The sequence below is a fragment of the Caretta caretta genome, chromosome 10 (genome assembly GCF_965140235.1).
Source record: "Caretta caretta isolate rCarCar2 chromosome 10, rCarCar1.hap1, whole genome shotgun sequence".
NCBI classification, from domain to species: Eukaryota; Metazoa; Chordata; order Testudines; family Cheloniidae; genus Caretta; species Caretta caretta.
This window is the reverse complement of record NC_134215.1, coordinates 67,745,778-67,765,044: the sequence shown is the minus strand read 5'-3', so window position 1 is coordinate 67,765,044 and position 19,267 is coordinate 67,745,778. Positions and strand designations below refer to the sequence as shown.

Sequence of the window (19,267 nt, the reverse complement as noted above, 5' to 3'; positions counted from 1 at the left end):
TCCTTCCTCCCTTCTTGCTCTTAATCTCTATCTTCCCATTTGATCTCTTTGTTCATCTTCCTGTGATCTTCATACTGCTATCCATTTTTTCTCACTTCTAGCCCCACATCACTCCGACTCTCCTCTCTTTATTTTTCTGAATCTCTTTCTCATAAGGTAATTCATTATCTGTACACTGACATTTGATAGTATGTAAAACAATAAAATATGACTAATACGTTTATATTAACTGCAGATATTACCTTGTACTCAGTCACTTATTTATCTGAACAACCACCAACGTGCAAAGCGGCATAACCTTATTTAACTGATTTAAAAAATGACTCTGTATGAAAGTTATAAATCAGCCATGTATAATCCACAGTTGTAAACACTCTTGAGCCACAGCCATTACTTACCTCCTCCACATGTTACAGTACACGGGAAGAACTCTGTCTGTCTCCACTGATGACTTATGGGTTGATAGAAAAAGAACTGAACCACACTGTCTTTTGGGGCAGTATACCTGGTCTAAAGAGATTTCCATTACAACACATTTGTATACTGTATGCCAATATTCATGACATTTCACAACATAACTCATATGTAATAATAATGCAGAGAGCTATTTGGCAATAAGGCAGAAAACCACACAGAAATCTGGAGCAATACAAACAGAAGTTTCTAATAATCAAACATTTGCATGTTGCCTTTTTCAAATTATTCTCCTGTAATTATGTAACAGTGCTGAGAAGCCCCTCTGGCGATTTTTCTTCTCTTGCTGGCCAAGCTCCTGGGATGTCCCCTGCTGCTTTATAGCATTATAGGCTACATTTTCAAAATTCCGTGGCGAATATATGGGTCTAGAACTTGAACTGAATACGGGGCATACAGAATCAGGTTCAGATAAGACATTGATCAAATTGGATGTGCACACAATATCTGAGGTGTAAAATATTGTGCATTAGTGTATTTCTACAACATGCAAAACCTATGGCCTGCATCGAAGTGGAGTTAGGACATAGGATCATTTGGCCTCAGTGTTGTTGCAGCTGTATTGGTCCCAGGATATGAGAGAGAGACCTGAAGAAGAGTTCTGTGGCGCTTGAAACCCTGTCTCTTTCATGAACAGAAGTTGGTCCCATAAAAGATACTACCTTGTAAGACCATTTGTCATTTTCAATGGAAAAAAACTATGAGTACCTTCCTTTGGGTACACGCAAATTATTGATATTTTTGTGCACTTTTAATAGCTGCACAGAGTCAGCCTGTGACCTGGGCAGATCAATAACTAATAACCTGGTATAATCAGCACTTGGATGGGCAACTCCAAAGGGTACATCTATGCTTGATAAAAGACCCACGGCATGGCTGTGGCTGTCCTGCGTCAGCTGACGGGCTTGCGGGGCTCAGGCTGTGGGGCTATAAAACTGCACAAGGTGGGAGCCCACACATCTACACTGCAATTTTTAGCCCACGCTCTGCAAGCTCAAATCAGCTGACCCACGCTCTGAGAATTGGTGCTGGGGTTTTTATTGCAATGTAAAGATACCCGAAGGGAAACCTGGGGTGCTGCCGAAAGTGAGGCTGTTGCTTCAGGAAGTGGCAATCGTCCCTTTGATTTAATACTGAACCAATGCTACATCGTTTTGCCAGGGAGCATTGCAACACCATCTGTTGGATTACATTCAGAACAGAGATCCTGGTTGCTTGGGTCATTAATGATCCCATGATGCTTTATGCTACAGTAAGGCTGTTAGCCCCAGAGTCTGGCCAAATTTCAGTTTGGCTCGTTATATTCTGCCCATCTAAATTACTTCCGCAGCTTTAGTTAGACAGAATTTCTCCTTCCCTTTGCTTCCTAAACTCTATTGTTGTGTTTGCTGCATGCTGTAAAACAGCTTCTACTTTCTACCCTAAAGTAGGTAAAAGAACATCTATATATAATTTGTACTGTACTTTGGCATCTTGGGGATGAAGTGTGCCCTATAAATGTAAGACATTATTTATAAATTAAAACATGACAGGCTCCAGTCATTCGCCTTAGCTACTAAATGCTTTTCTAGGGCTTCATTAGAAAGATCAGAATGCTGAGTCCTATCTGGGCCCATATCCACACAGGAATAATACCTACAGGATCTTCACAAAGAAATGAAAGTGTCAAGCTAATAGGAGTCAGGCTTTGTTACCAACAGTGAGAGCTAAATTATCTATCCCCATTTGAGCAACAATCTTATTTGAAAAGTAGCTTTAAAAAAAAATAAATCACAATTTTGTTTTGCTGTCAAGGACGGAGGCTGGGAAATTTCAGTGCAGGGACCCTGACTGTAGAACGGGCTTCCCTTGCATGATCCACCAAAGACAGAGTTTAAAAATCTTCAGAGCATGGAAGAAGGCACATCTTTCATATTAGACATTTGTTTGATTATGGATGATGGTTCCTGGGGAAAATCTTAATTTTTATGTTGGTGGATAGTTTAATGTAAACACTGTTTGGTTTTTTTCAGAGGTGCATATGCCATTGTGATTAGTGCATAAAAAAATCATAGTAATAACAATAAAAATAATTGGAAGCCATAAATGAACTGTATTAAAGCTTAGTAATTTTCCTTTCCTCCTGGGAGTTACGTGTTATGCACCTAGAACTTTTGGCATCGTCTTCAAAGAAAACATTATTTTAAACTCAGAAAGGCATTTCATTCCTTATATATATTACCCAAAATGGGAGAGAAAATTTCCAGGAACCAATCAGCCAATGGCAACTTATACAGAAATTATTTGAGGGTGCAGTGAAAGAAAACAATTCAGAAAAAAGAACAAACATTTTTCAGTGTATCTTAAATTTGGAATGTTTTAATAGTTAGGGAGACAAGGTGAGTGAGGCAATATCTTTTATTTACTTCACCCACCTTGTCTCTCTAATATCCTGGGATAAACATGGCTACATCACCACTGCATCCTATTAATAATTAGGATTATTTACCTTGCAATTAACTCAACCTAGACAAGCATAGAGCTCAAACCACTACAGAGAGGAAATGTTTAGAAATGCTAATAACTTCCATTTTCAAAACGGGCAATTAAAATCAGAGTCCATAAAAATACAGGCCCGTATGTTTGAGCATACCAAATAGCAATGTACAAATAATGCATGTGCAAATATGCACATACATTTATCACCATCTTCATAGTCCCCTGCTTGACCCAATATTTATTAGAAGGCATGCTTTCACCCAGTGCACAAAGGCCCATAGAATGTTCTTTACATTTAATTCCTGTAGGAAAAACCTCGCCCACACTCCTAAAAATGTAGTCTTTAATCTCCTGATTTGCACCGACCTGAATTTGTAAATCTGATGATTCTGGGAATCTTCAGACACAAAATTCAGTCTCTTAAGAGAATGAAGCTAGGATTGTTTCATATTATTTTGGGGGAGGGGAAACTCACCAATCCTGCAGTTTCTTTATTAACTTGAATTATCTCATATCAGGGCTATAACATGGCTTTGAAATGAAATCATGTGAAATTCACTAGTTTCAAGTGAATTTCACTTTGAGAATTTAAGTTTATTCAAACTTTTAAATTTAAAACAAAAACTAATATGTGTGCTCCCTGATACCTCCCTTCTCTTCCCTTCCCTTGTGAGATAAGCAGGCCCTAGAAAGCTAAAAAGATTAGACCCAACTAACCAGCTTCTTCCAGTTCATCTCAGTCTTGCCTTTCTGATATCTGTATGCACCATTCAATCCCCCCTTTTAATATACATATATCTACTTTTAAGATAGAGCACTAAATTCACCACCAGAGTGAATGCCAGAAAAAGTGTTTACAGCATCTTGTGCCATTGTAAATAATGGTGGAGATCCTTAGGAATGGACAAGGTTCCCATAATGACTGGAAGAAATTAGTTGCATCTTTCCTTGTGTGAAAACTGTGTGTAAAATCCTTCACCATTCTCAGTGGCTTATTCAAAGCTGATAAGGTTCTGACTCTGCAATCAATCAGGTTTGTGCACACAGACTGCTGCACTTATGCAGACCTCCACTGAAGTCAATGGAAATACATACAGGAGTGTGCCCATGTGGATCTGACTGACGTATCAAGGCCATAGTTCAGTGCTATATGCAGTGGTCCATTAGAACAAACATATAAAGAACAAGGGAATATACAAATTGCCTTGTAACTATAGCACAGTTGCATACACTTAAGTATAACATCTTCACTCGCCTTTGCTTTACATCCCAATATACTTCAAATATATTGGCAGACACAGCTTACAGCATGCCTAAACACATATCCTACCTTGATAATGAAATCTGCTCCCAGAGGTCCTTGAATTTTTATAGTTTCTCTATCCAAACTCTTCTGAAATTCAACAGTTGTGTTTTCTACGATAAATATTCCAGGGACATTAAAGCTGTGTTCTCCCTGGTCTCCCTGCAGTGTCTTTGACTCAATAACTAACAAATAAAACATATAATTGATTAGGTCAAACAGAGTATATTTTTTATTTTCAAGTACGTCAGAAAGCAATTTGAACAAATCATGACTTGTAAGAAGGAGTAGGTGTGTGCATAGGAAAATTGCATGAGCAGAGAACACTTCAGCTTTTGTGTTGTAGGATGATATATACATTCATGAAGTAGTTCGCTCAGCATTCTTTGGACACAATAATTATCTGCCTGATCATGCCATTCTTTTACATGGGATGTAAAGAGAAGTACTGTTAATACCATTTAACACAAATCAGTTGCCTCAATATTATGTATTAAGTGATAGATTCAGTATGACAAACTGCAGGTGTTGATACAAACATTTACATCTTGAAGTTTCCACTATCAATGGACAACCACCTCAATATCTTTACCCTTCTAAGCATCTGAAAGCCATAACATAATTCTGAATATTTACTATGTTAACAAAGAGTTAGGCGAGTAGGGATGTCATATTCTTGGAACAGGTGATGATAAAAACCTTTCCACTGCTATTTTGCATTCTTTAGAAACAGAGTAAGCCAGTAAGCTACAATTTCCAAAATACAGAAAAAACTCCCACATATTGACTGTCCTATGTTGTCCGACACTGGATGAAAAAGATATTAAGGAAGGAAAACTTCTGGGCACCCCATAACATGGTACGTGCCAGTGCTGAAAGGTAATATTGAATGCATGCGTTGGAATCAGGGGTTGGCTACGCTCTTATTGAAGGGGTGTTTCAGAGTAAGGCATGGTCTACGCACAGATTTTGTATTGCATAACTATGTCAGTTATGGAAGTGATTTATAATGAAATAGTTATACCAGAACAACCCCTATCATTGATGCAGTTATACTAGTTTAAGGTGCCTTATACCAGTAAAGTTTATTCCTCTTCCCATACTGGAATAGCTATACCAGTATAAGAACCTTTATGAAGTTACCTTTATGTCCATATGTGGGGAAGCTGTACTACCTTATATATAGCATTACAGTTAAAGCAATACAAATTGTGTGTGTAGACAAGCCACAAGAGATCAGACTGGAGGAATTAAGGGATCTCAGTCATTTCTCCCTACTATCTTCTTTAAAATGACTTTGGATTAATCACCTCTCAGTTTTTTCTGTCCAAAGTGCTAACTTCTCTCCTCCACTCCGAACATCTTAAAGGATAAAGCAATTATTTTGCAACATAGACATTTGTGTTTTTTTCAAGAAATATGCAAAGGACAATTGATGTTCCTAAACCACATTTTTGTCACATATTTGTACATTTGATGGAGTACCTATTTCCTTTCTTTAGTGACCTAAGTTCATTAGTGAAAGTAGGCCCTTAACCAGGCTAGAAGGGTCCTGTCAAAAGCGTCCTTTCAGTCCAGTTATGACAGAGGAAAAGTAGTCGTCATAGGAAAGGGCAAATTGGTGGACAATGAATGTTTCAGGGAAAAGAAAAGGCAATTGTTTAACGATTAGTAACTGAATTTATATAATTCACTCCTCAGCACTCATGAGTTGGTTTATCAGCCCACTGAACAGTTAAGAGTATCAGCAGCAAAGGGACTATGGGTCAGTGTAGTTGAGGACCTGTCTTCATAATCTCCGACACTGAATGGATTCTGTAAAGTGTCTTCCATAATGCCTGGTGAAGGTGCTACTACAAGCCCAAGATAGAGTCTTACAAAATATCCAGGAAGAAGAGCATTTGCAAGAGTCAACTGAGAAATCTGGATAAGGTCCGGTGGACCAAATCCATCACTGGTCCACTGAAAGCAGTGGAGTTAGAACAGGAAATAATTTGGCTCACTACATCTAGACAGTAAAAATAAAAATATTTGCTTTAAGGGATATAGTTAATTAGTTAGATTTCTTTAAAAAGAATTGACATCATTTAAATAGCTTTTTGAGCCATTCTAAGCCTTAATGAGATAATAGAATCTGCCCTTTTGGAGACTTGGTGGACATGCAAACAAAGCTTCAAGACTTACTTTGAAATAGATGTTAAGATCTATGTTTACTTTGGGGGTTAGCAGATATGTTTTATATGATAAAAAATAATTCTTTAAAATAATATTTTTAAAAGGCCTCTTGGTGACAAGAGCCTATACCCTTCACGAAGAAATGTAGTTTATATGCCACAGTAAATATACTAACTCTTCCCAATCTGGAGCCTTGGATTAAAATCCTGAATAAATCCCAAAATGAAATAAGTGTCGAGAAATTAACCTATTTCTTAATTTACTAGTTAAAAAAATCCCTTTGATTCATAGCCATTTTCAGATTCGGTTTTAGAAAGACCTGGGAATGCAGTGGTGTCTAGGTTAGGAATGAAGTACATAGACAGAACCGTGTAAGGAGATTTTTTTTAAATCAGAGCCTATAGCATGACTGATTCACACAAATTCCCATAAGTCACACAGAAATGGCAAAAAAAAAAAAAAAGGGATGGATAATAAAAAGGATACTTTACAAAATACATACCTATGTTCAAGAGGGATTAAAGGTAGCTTGTTAAGGCACTTTAAAATATTACCAGATCCAAGCATTTTGGTTAAAGTTTTCTTCAATATGGATATAGACAGGGTCTGATCCTGCTCCCATTGAAGTGGTTTGAGTTTTGCCATTTACTTCAAAAAGAGCAGGAACAGACCCTTAATTCCTAATCCCATTACTGAAATAAGATCCAAGGGTGTTAAATTACTCTCAGAGACTGTACAGGAGCAAGGAAAGCTGAAATTATGCTAAAATTGCCTTAAAATACAGGGTTATATTAAATTAAATTTTAAAAGGTTAGTCTAAAATACTGGCATTTTACAGGTTGTGGAATTTTGATGGCTATCTAGGCACAAGGCAGGAAAGTGTTGTCATTTGGTGCAATAAATTCTGTACTGTATCATACAATAAAACTTTTTGTTACTGTACTTATTATACTCAAATTATTTAAAGAGTTACTATTTTGCTCATACTTACCCTGATCATGTGACCAGCATTGTCTCAGGGGAGTTTCCTGCAGAAGCCAAACTTCTAAAACCAAGCTAGGAGTTGACTAATAGACTAGCTGTAAATTTCAACTTAATTTCTGTGGCAGTGATGCTCTTGGACTGTTAACACTAGAGAATTACCTAGATCATAAATAAAAGTAAGGAAAATGGCTATTGGACACTCCTTTTCACGTAAGAGATGCATTCCTGAAGCAGCCTCTCATTTTCTAATCTCTTTTTAGACTCAAAAGTAGCTTCTTGTATCCCTAACCAAAAAAGGAGACATACAGTTGTCACTTTAGAAGAAGCAGTCATATCCTTGAACAACTACAGGTGTAAAACTGTATAAAATCTGTATTAATCTAACCAGTGCCCACCAAATGCTTTCTAAAGATTGTATTCTACTCTTCTAATGGATAGAACAGTGAGGGTATCCTGTACATGCTTTGACAGAAATTTCAGTAAAAGAAACTCCTCCAAAAAACAATTCCAGCATGGTCATGGGTTAGAAATGTAGCATGAAGTTGAATATAATTATTTTGAGAGCCATCAAAAAAGTGGTCAGAAATTAAAAAGCCCCATTTTCTAAGCAGTTACAACCAGGAAGAGATAAGAAATAACCACAGAGAGATCAACAAATATTTTATAATACTTTAACTCCTATTTCAGTTTCTTTCTCATGTCTTTTCCCGGCTATTATTTTTATTTGAGTATTTTTCCTATAATTTCGGGAAAAGACTGTGTGCCACAGGCTTCAGAGATACTGGTACATTTTGAGGTTCACTTCTGCTAAGAAAAAGACAAAAACCTATTTATGGGTAGCAGTGACTTTTTTATTTTTCAGGAACTGAGTACATGGCTACACTAGAGAAATTCATTAAGGGAAATTGCTGAGCACTTGCAACTCTTGATCTAGTCAATGGGAACTGCAGGTGTTTAGCACCTCTCAGAATCAGGCCTTAGAAGAGCATAAAAAAAGACACCCGACTATCAGAGAAAGGCGTGAGACACCTGAAGGTTAATCCATCCAGGGAGCTGAGCCAAATCAGTATGTTAACGTTTCCAGTCTCTGAGCTTTTCTTAATAAAGTAATTAAACACAATTTACAAAAAAGGTCAAATGGAGAATACTGGCTAGGAACTGACAATCTGAAAATACAGTGGGTCAAATTCATCCTTGGTGCAATGCCAGCAAATGTAATTAAAGTCTACAGAGCTACACCAGAGAGGAATTCAATGTGTTTAACAATTTGTAAGATACAGCTGTGCAGAGACAGTCTGTATTTCAGGGGCAGGTCTCTGCTGAACTTAGAACTAGCTACTCAGATTTTCCAAGGAAATGTGTCACCCAGTGAGATGAAGAAGTGTTCCACAGCACAATAGATAACCTTTGCTGCAATATATTCTCACTCAGCCTAAGCCACTGCTTGTCATCTTAAGCGTCCCATACAGAGTAAAATCAAACAACTGACATGTAACATTATAACATTACCTCTGAAAACACTTAGGTAAAACACTGAGGATTTTTTTTTCAGGCTACCATCTAGGCATCTGGAAATATCTACAAATAACCTTCCAGGGGCTTCAGCAAATGGCTCTCTGAAAAACAAATATTTAGAATAGCCCTACATTTACCACTCACATCTAGAGAGCTGTGTGTATGTATATAAAGTTACTACCCACATAGACTTCGATTGTGAACCCCCTATTCCTATTGGGGAACAATTACCTGCCCAAGTGCTCCCACTGATTTCAATACAGTAAGTAACTGCTAGCTGAGAAAGGAGTCCACAGGGAATGGTAGGAAAAGAGTTCACCAAACACTCACCCAAAACTCAGAAGAACTCTGAGCCCTGTGCTCCTGCAGAAGTGGGAAGCTATACCTCCAGAGCATGCTCCCCCAGCCCTGACCCATGGAAGCCTTTCAGGGTGGGGAGCGGAGAGTTCCAACTTCAGAGAGTCAGATGCGGTAGGAAACCCAGCTGGGCTCCTACAGATTCTCTCCTTGACAAACCCCTGAGGAAAGCAGACCAAGTTTATACAGGCTAAGGCTGAGTTAACCTGTTTTGGTGCCTTAAGGGTTTTATCAAGTATGCTGAGGACCCAGGGCTGTACTATCTTGTGCTGTTTCCCCCTTCACACCGTAGAACCTCTCTTTCCAGAGGGGAATTTGTGGGGCTAGCTGTGGTTGTGGGATCCCCTGGAAAAATGGCTCCCTGTGCTTTCAGAGGCAGGCTACAGCCCTTAGGGCTCAGCAGCACAGGAGCCAGTACTGATCAGCAGCTCTGCAGTGGCTTGGGACGTTCACAAGGAAGCCCTGTGTGGATCTCCCATCTTCTGCGTAGATATTAGGAGAATATGTTGGTTAAATAGGGGGAAATCCATAAGTGATGGCTATTCCATGCCCAACGTAAGGATGCGCAGGAAATTCTACATGTTAAATTAATGGAGTTTCCTCTCCTCTGCATAGACTATTCTCACATGGGGGAAATGGGACCCTGGAATAAAAGCAGCTATTCTTTTCCAATTATAAACTGCATACTACTTCTTTTAATACTAGCCAAGAACAAAAACAAATATTTGTATGTATGGCTAAATACTTAATAGCTCAACTAATGCAAGTAGCATAATCTAAAGTAGAAATCTACATAAGGGGGAAAAGATACAGCATCTTTCAGTTTCTTCTAGTTAAGCTCACTCTCCCAAAGTTCATGAACTCAGTTATCTAGCATTAGCCACTTGTAAAAATATTAGCTTCTGGTTTTCCTGTTTCTTCTGCAGGAGGATTATTTTCAGAGGACTCTCTGTCTTTCTTTTGATTCTAAAGCTCTTTAAGCAACTATTAGAAAACCCATAATTTATTCCAAAACAAAACAAAAAATGTTATTTCATAAACCAATCAGGTGCAAAGTGACAATGCTGTTGCCTGTTGCATTATTCACAAAAGGCGGGCATTAAAAAGTGAGGCTATGAGAACTGTAAGCTCCCGGGAACAGGGACTAGGGTTTCTTATGTGTTGCATCCGATGAAGTGAGCTGTAGCTCACGAAAGCTTATGCTCAAATAAATTGGTTAGTCTCTAAGGTGCCACAAGTACTCCTTTTCTTTATGTGTTAGTAAAGAGACTAGTGAAATGGAGTCCCCTCCTGATTGCTTCATAATATGTCATACATCTTAAACTATTCACAAAATAAACAAAAAAAGTGGACTCTTTCCAGCATGCTTGGATATCGACAGAAAACGAATTTTGTGGAGCACTTTTTTGTTTGGAATTTGCTACCTGCTACATGAAAGACCAAATTTTAGTCTATGAATCACCATGACAGCTGTGCTATTCTGGGACAATGCAGATCACAGAGACCAGGATGAAACATGTGAAAGCTGGGGCATAGCATTCTCTGTCAAGGAGACCCAGCTGTGGAACTATCTTCTAGAGGAGATCAGGCAAATCCAAAGTCTGATCATCTTTATGAAATGCTGCAACGCCTTCTTCTTTGAGAAAGTCTTTCCACCATAAGTGGCAATCACAATTCAAAACCCCCTTTTATTCCCAAACCTCTCACAATTCTTTTCCTCTCCCCTCTCTGCACAAAAATGTACCCCAAACAGAGTTCTGACTCCCTAAAAGGGAGAAATGCCAGACTCTATGAAGTCCACTAGAAACATGGCTACTGCTATTGATTTTACATAGAAGGCGCTCAGACACTCTGACATGGGTGGCAATAAAACTGAGAGAGAGAGAGAGAGAATCTACCCCAAAACAAACCGACAAAAGAGCCTCAAATAACAGAACAGTGTCTGGTATTTTAAATAAGTCTTCCTAAAATTCTGCCCATAAGTATGCGAACACACTCCCATTGAAGTCAATAGAGTTGCATGAGAATAACAGAGTAGCATTTGGCTCTGTCATTAAGTGACCTTTACAACATCAACACACTTCAGTCACAGGAGGGGGTCAGGCAGATTGTTCAGTAGCATATTTCCAAGTGTCTCTACTGTAAAGATTTGACCACAGAGTGAGAAAAATTGTTGTTTCTGCCCAGCACTCACTTTTTTCACTTTTGTCATATTTAAGATTATAAGTTAAATGAATGTGGAGTCTGAGCTAATGGTTTAAATGTGTCTGACTCCTCCCAGATTTGCAGAGGGATTGGTTGGGGAGAGGGTAAGAGGAAAAAAAGTAGCCTCCCTTAAGCTTTCTACCCCATAGGTATGTCTAGACTGAAGCTGGGAGTGTGCTTCTCAGCATGAGTAGACAGACACTGGCTAGCTCAACTGGAGCTAGTGTGCTAAAAATAGCAATGTAGCTGGGGAACATTGGCTCCACTGGATTCATTGAAGCTGAGGCAACAATCAGCTCCCTTCTACAAGTACTAACAACTAAAACTGGCTAAAACAAAATCAGAGAACAATAGTTCTGCTATGAACTAATCATGATCACTGCATTAAATAGCTCTTGCAACATTTTAAAAAAGCAATATCATTTATGTTGACAGAAGTTTCTGTTTTGTAGACAGTATGGGAGGAAGAATAGCTTATTTTATACATTCATGAAACCTTTCGAAGTTACACTCAGGGGTTACATTAATGTTCTCAGCTGCAAAATTTAAACCTAATGTCATTTGAAGTTCTTTTAAATAAAACCATGATGACATTGTCTTAGACCAGTGGTTCCCAAACTTGTTCTGCTGCTTGTGCAGGGAAAGCCCCTGGCAGGTCTGGCCCGCCAGGGCTTTCCCTGCACAAACAGTGGAACCACTGTCTTCGAAGAAACGCATGACACACGGAGGCACAATATGTTTAATTCTCACTGTTTACACTTCTCACAGAAATAGAAGTCCTTTTAATGATCATGATTCAGACTAATAGCCCTAAAATATGTTAATTTCACTAATAAAATATTGTTTGAAATATCAGATTAAAAAGTTTATTTCATTGTCTGCGAGGATGTTCACACTTTCCATTTAAATGATAAGTTCGATATGGAAAAACTGCTCATTTGTAAAGAAATGAATTCTAAGTAATAACCACAAATGTAACCAAGAGCCACCCGGAAAACATTTGAAAATAAATGCTTCACAAAGGCACCAAACTCTTGATGAAAGGTGGGAAACACACACAAAGATTTTATACATCAGTTAGAGAGGAAGTACCACACACCTGCATCAACTGTTTGGGGAACCTGTTGAGGTCGGTGGTGAAAGAGGGACAGCCACAGTAGCAAGTGAGGGAGACACTAGGTAGCTTCTCCTCCTGGGAGTCTCTGGCACCCACTGGCCAGCTGTGGGAGAGGGTGCTTATTTGGCCAGTGTTCCCCATTTCCCAGGATTAAACCCGGTGCGGGAGCCACGTGGAGTCTCCTTTGGCTTTGTTCCAGGATAGGCTTTTTGTAAGTTACTTTACTAGTTTTCTTTGCATTCTTTAACTTTGCTCAGACTTTGTTTTTTCATTTATTTATTTTACTGAGCAGCAGATTTAGGGATGTGACACTGCTCATACACTTAGAGTTAAGCATGTGCTTAAGTGCTTTGATGAATCAAGGGCAGAATGCTCAACACCTTTTGCAGGATCAAGCCCTCAAAACTCCATGGTCAGTCATTCTTTGGCCTCTATGCTAAGACTGCCAAGAGAGGTACCTATTAATCCCAGTTGTAATAATGGTAGGTTTTGTAACACATATTCATGGGGAACTAGTCTGAGATCACGTTACTCATTTCACAGAGGCCATGGAACCCATTTTGGGTCATTATCAGCCTTTTCTGGGTTTGAACTGGTGACTTGGGCTCTAAATCCGATTACCAGTCGTCTCTCTCTCTCTCTCTCTCAAAGATCTGTAAATAGTGCCTATTACTGGTGTATATAAGTGTGGTTGATCTAAATCCCATTCAGTCCTCCACTGAACACAGTTTTGATGGAAGTTTTTCCAAGTCTCGTGAACAGTGTACTTTATTTTAGATACTCTATACAAGAATTCTTGTATAGTTCAGCATTATAAAGAAACCAAAACTACACATATATTCATACCATTGTGATTTTTAAACCAACTTCTTTGAAAACAAGCCAAAATCAATGTAATGTTAATGTTCTGTATGAACAATTTGGGTTGAAAATTAAAAAGGGGAAGAGGAATCAAGGCTTTGACCTTGCCAAAACACTTCAAGTTGGATGCACTCAGATAAAAGTTTCTGGTTTTATTCTCTGTCTAGTAATAATATATAAAACTGTTCATACCAAGGTGTGCTGGTCCTTTCAGTGTAAGTCTCACACTGCGGCTCCCATGAGGTATAGCAATCACAATTTCTTCCCCTAGGAAAATTAAGAAACTGTTTTAGAAATCATCTTGCACCAGGGAATTATCACATCACATAACTAGACTGAAAACTGTCAAATGTGTCTCAGAAAATATTTAACAGGTTCCACAATTTTTCTATTAAAAATAATGTGTTATTTTATTAAGTATAATACACCAAGTCTGTTTGCTGAGCTATGCAGCTATTAAGACCTACATATGGACTTGTAAATCTTTCCTGCTATTGTTAAATTATTTTCTATTAACAAAAACAACTAAAATGTCAGTAGTACATTAAGTACATATTTATACTTTGTTGTCCTAGTTTTATTTCCTAATCACTGGACAGACTTAAGGGATTTGCTAAGTTGTGTTTCCCCTGGCAAACCTTACATACCCCCAGCTGTTCAGTTTCATTTTGCCCACACCTCATTTCCTAGAGCAGGTCACAACTTTAATAAGTGGCAGGATTTACAGGAAATAAATCATCTACATAACACTAACCCTTAACCAATTACAGACCAGTTAAGAGAAAATTATAACAAGGTCTGCTTGTAACTTGCAATATAAGATCATTCCTTCCAGGAACAGTCCCAAGTTAAAACTATAAACCAAACCAGCATCAAACAGGACAATCCAACAGAAAAAAGCTTTTGTTTGCCTGAAATACCCCTTAACAATAATCACACTTAACACATATATAACTATTTTTATCTGTAGATCTCGGGGGGGGGGGGCTTTACAAAGGTGGGTGGGTCTTACTACCTCCATTTTATAGATGGGAAACCTGTGATTTACCCAAGGTCCAATGGCAAACCAGTGGAGAAGCCAACAGACCATGGGGTCTAATAATTCTGGATACTGGGCCTCTCCACTCCATCATGTGCCACACCAAAGAAGGAGGAAGAGTCAGTGTGCAAAAGGGATCAACACTGTCCTGAGTTTTAAACCCCCATAGGTTCTGGAAGGGAGGGGGATGATGCCACAGAGACCTGACAGCCCCTAGACCTTGCCCCTTTCCACATCCATCATGTTCCAATCCAAACATCATAAAGCCGTAAACCCATTTCTGCACAGATCAACCACATTGGCCAATATCTACCCAGAGACACTCTCTGCAGACACATCCCATACAGGTTAATCTGTCCTTTAAATTACCTACAATAACACCCAGGTGCTATTAGGTTGCATTGAAGTAGGTTTCTACATCAGAAGTCCATGAAAAAATGTAGAGAGAGATGGAAGATAGACTAATCCTACTTTCATTTAATTCAATAGGAAGTTTGCCATTTGATTCAATATAAACAGCGTCAGGCCCTCAGAAAGTTAAAAATAATGTAGCTGAGGCTAAAGGAATGGTGAAAATCTGATAAGGCTTGCTAGCCCAGTGCCTTGAGAGACCAAAAGAACATAACTTTGCTTTCGCAAAAGAAGAACAAATCCTGCAAAGTTATCACAAAACCATGAACATAATGTAGGATAAACACATTTTACATTTCTCCTAGCAAACTGCCCTGGTATTGCCAAATACCCAGAGGAACAGTAAAGTCTCATATTCAATCACTCGATTCTGTAGATAAGTCTACCCTTATGCTATGTGTTTGATGAGATGGATTTCACTGTAGTGGGTTCAAGAAAATAATGGTAACCTATTCACTGAAGTTCAGTGGTACATTGCTTCAGAAACACTCACACAGTATTCTGAGAATATTTGGGTTATAATTTTTACCTAAAATAATTGAAGAATTTTTTCTTTCCATGTGAAACGAGGCCTTTTTACAGTAGATGCTAAATTATCAGTTTCGGGTTTACCTCTCCTTAGCATAAAGTATAAAATGCTTCCAAATGTTCAGGATACTTCAAGCAAACACTGCTATTATTTTCTTCTGAAATAATCACCTTCTTACATTACAGTTTTTATATTTCCAATCTCTAGGAAGGTTATTTAAATATAACCATTTATTTTGGACATAATGAAATGTGATCCTTATTAATTTCATATATAAGTATTCCATCAGCGTGCAAAATACTACAGTCAGAACCATAATACAGCTAAGGAGCCCTGGAAAACACATTAACTACTCAGCCACTTAATATCTCTTTGCTTCTTGGTTTTTCATCAACTGAATTGCAATCAATAGCCAAAAGGTAATGAATGACTATACCTTTAAATACAATGAAATAACTGCTGAATTCGGGACTAGGCATTACAGTGATACAAATAATAAACAAACAATAATAAGAGCCCTCCAGCATTAGAAACAAGACAGGTTTCCAGGGGCCTGTCTGACCCCACTTAATCGATGACTCTACCTCTCCTTGTAAGCCAAACAGACTCTGGTCAGGGCACACAGCCTCTAAGAAGGGTTTGATCCTGGAAAGCACTGAGCACCCTGAGCCACTGGTTTCAGTGAGACTTTGGGCGTAATCTGTGAAGTGCCTCAAAGTGGCAAATTTGTAGGGTTGTGTGCTAGGGGTTACTATAACTCTGGTCTTTTAAGAGGGTCAAGGGCCGATCACAGGGTGACACTGGCCCTAAGAGGGAAGAGGCCAGTGCACCTGTGACTGGTCAGCTGACCCCAACTGGGGCTCAGAAGAGGGTCTGGGGGCCCTAGAAAGGAGGATACCTGGTTAGTCAGAGACCTAGCAAATCACAGCGTGAGGGAACCAGGAAGGGGCAGGTGAGAGGTGCTTGCGACCCAAAGGAGAGAGAAGCAGCAAGGAAGACCTGCCAGTAGTTACTTGGCAGAGGCTGAGTTTGGAAGCAGAGCTGTAACTGAGTTGGAGGAGTTTGGAGAAAGCTGTTGGTAAAAACTGACCAAAGCTGGGGACCCCTGACTAGGAGGCGGCTTGGGCAGTGGCCCCAAGGTAAAGGGGAAGATCCAGCTTGGTCACAATAAGCCAACTCTGGAAGCAAGAGGGTTGTTGTAGGAGGGTGGATCCCCTGAACAGGGGTATGACTCCCAGGCAGGGAGGTTTGCGGGAGTGGAACCATGCAGGATGAGCAGGCCTGAAGCCTTGAGTGAAGGGCACTGGGAAGACTGGTCAATCTCAGTCAGGGAGTCCTAGAGAGTGGTGCCCTGGATCAGAGGCCAAAGGAACTGAGAACAAGTGCTGCTATTGACTCTTGCTGGTGATGTCTGTGGAGAGAGGAACAGGAAAAAGGTTTCTTTACTGTGGCTACTGGAAGTTGGTTTTACTACAAGGTTTGGGGGAAGTATTGCACTGGTGCATGTGAATAAATTATGCCCAGAGGCAGGCTTTGTATCAGACACAAAGAAATAATGTTCCTTTGCACTGGCTGTGGAAAGGGGAAACTAAGACAGGCACGCTTGTCATGCTGTGGCCTGCTGAAGGAGGGTGCTCCAGGCGAAGCCACCCTATGACTTCTGCCATTCTGCCCCCACTTCACTAGTCTAGTTCAATCAAGTAATCCTGAAAGCTCCTGTTTCACATTCCTTCAGCAGAACCTCCGGCATATTCCACACTTGCTGCAATGTTCCCTGGTATGGCCCAAAGTTCTGGTGGGGGTGCTCAGTTTGCTACCATGCTACTTGGGAAGGCTGGCACCACAACAGGACTTTGCTTGCCTCGTGGGAGACAAAGTGGGCATACACAACAATGTATTGGACCAGCCCAGCCACTACTGCTGCTCAAAACAATATTTCCAGCTGCCAAAGAAAAACTGAGGAGTTTGAAAATGGGACACTCCCAGAGGCAATGATGAGCTGAGACTGCATTCAGAAACTCAGGCAAATGTTCACTCTTACCAGCAACAGAGGCAAATTTCAGGATGAGCAAGGACCATCAGTGTTTCTGTGGCGAATGCAGGGAAAGAACATGATGCTGCTTCTCTGCTGGGCCTGAGCTACTCCTGGATATCACTGGGCCAAGCGTAATGCTTGTATGCACAAACAGGGCTCCTTTTCCTGGTGTTGGAAGCCTTCCTACACCAGTGGTTGCCCTGTATCCAGCCAACAAATGAATTAGTTAGAGAAGGCCCTCAGGAAATGGGCACATTATAAGTGGCTTCCCAATTCATATTATGATCATGGACAATAATGCTGGCAAGGCATAGCAGTGTGAACTTTTGGATTGTAAGCTCTCTGGGGACAGGACCATCTTTTGTGTTCTGGGTTTATACAGCACTTAGCACAATGGAGTCCGGGGCTATGACTAGGGCTCCTAGGCACTACAGTAACATTAATAATGGAGGGGATGAGCGGATATGGAAAGAGCTAGCCTAGGTAGCTCCACATCAACCGAGAATTCCCCATGCCATGGGAATCCTTAGCTACCTCTGCCTTTAGGGGAGCTTTATATCAGTGCAAAGGGAACTTAGCATGAGCCAAGATCTGGCCCCAAATCTAACAATTTAAAAAGTCTCTGGTTCTCACTGTAAAGTACATACTCCACATGCTTACTGGAACACGAGCCCTTGTATTTCCAAAGTGGTGTGCAGTGGTTTTTCAGTGGCACAGTTCCCATTAAATCAATGGGACTCCTACTGTTAAAAGCATACAAACCCCTATAAAAATTTAAGAGGAAGTGGCTACTCCAGGTTCTGTACTTAGAGATTCCAAAACCATTTTTATACTATTTCTGTATCTTTGAAGGTTAATTAGTAGCTTTTCTCTACAGCTGAAAATCAAATGAGCCAAAAATCATAACACTACCATGCACGAAAGCTGGAAAGAAATGCCTGGCATTAGGTCACCACCGTTCCCATTAAAAACCAAGGCACACATGACTAGCATCTTGTATCTCCTGCCTGAGACTGCTTATTTTATGGACTCCTGTTTTTTTAAAGTCATCATTATCCTGCATCTTGCTGTGTTGGAGTAATATTCCACCTTCTGTCGTAGCTCAAGGACTGGTCATGATCCTCTGTCAAATATCTCAAACACACACAACATTCAGATGCACGTAATAAATTTGGCACTCACTTTTCAGCATATTGGATCACTTCAATTTTAGATGATAATTTAAGATGATCCTGTGGGAGTTTGGACATTGGATTTCAGAAAGAGCCTCAGCGACAGTAAGATCACACCCAGATTCCCCTAGGACTGAAAATGGGGGAGCCACATTCCTGAGTACCCTCTGAGACTGTTATGCAAATACAAGTGAGAACCTAAAATACATCCTTATCTTCATCAGCTTCCCAATATATGTGATGGAACAATGTAGTCTCTCTCTTGTCTAATTATAAAGCAGACTTACAAAAGGCTCCTAGAATATTCATGCTTTCCTGGAATGCTTTCCAAAGGGAGTTGCATGAAACACTCTTATTACAAACTTGAAGACTGGGGCAGAGAAAGGGTGGCATGACACAATGCAGTAAAGCTGCTCAATTTAAGTTGGTCCAGCCCAGCATAGTTAAAAGTTAAATACATTGTGAGTGGAAAAGTGAACTCACTACAGGCTTGTCTACAGGGGAAGCTAGTGTTGTAAATTTAAAGCACAGCAGCTATTTGGCACTAACTCCCTATGTGGACACTCATATTCCCACACTAAAAATGCCTTTGTGCCATTTAGCCTAGTTCAC

General features: G+C 39.7%; 1 protein-coding gene across 4 annotated transcripts in view; it reads right to left on the bottom strand.

Annotated features, from left to right (window-relative positions):
* The window catches only part of ADAMTSL3 (ADAMTS like 3), a 279,815-nt gene that overhangs the window by 80,057 nt on the left and 180,491 nt on the right, over positions 1-19,267 (bottom strand). For all 4 annotated transcript variants that reach the window (XM_075133138.1, XM_048867324.2, XM_048867323.2 and 1 more), the window contains exons 8-10: positions 13,662-13,736; positions 4,283-4,440; positions 399-510 (exon numbers count right to left, since the gene is read on the bottom strand). In XM_075133138.1, the coding sequence (XP_074989239.1) occupies positions 399-510; positions 4,283-4,440; positions 13,662-13,736 (345 nt within the window). The remainder of the gene's footprint in view (positions 1-398; positions 511-4,282; positions 4,441-13,661; positions 13,737-19,267) is intronic.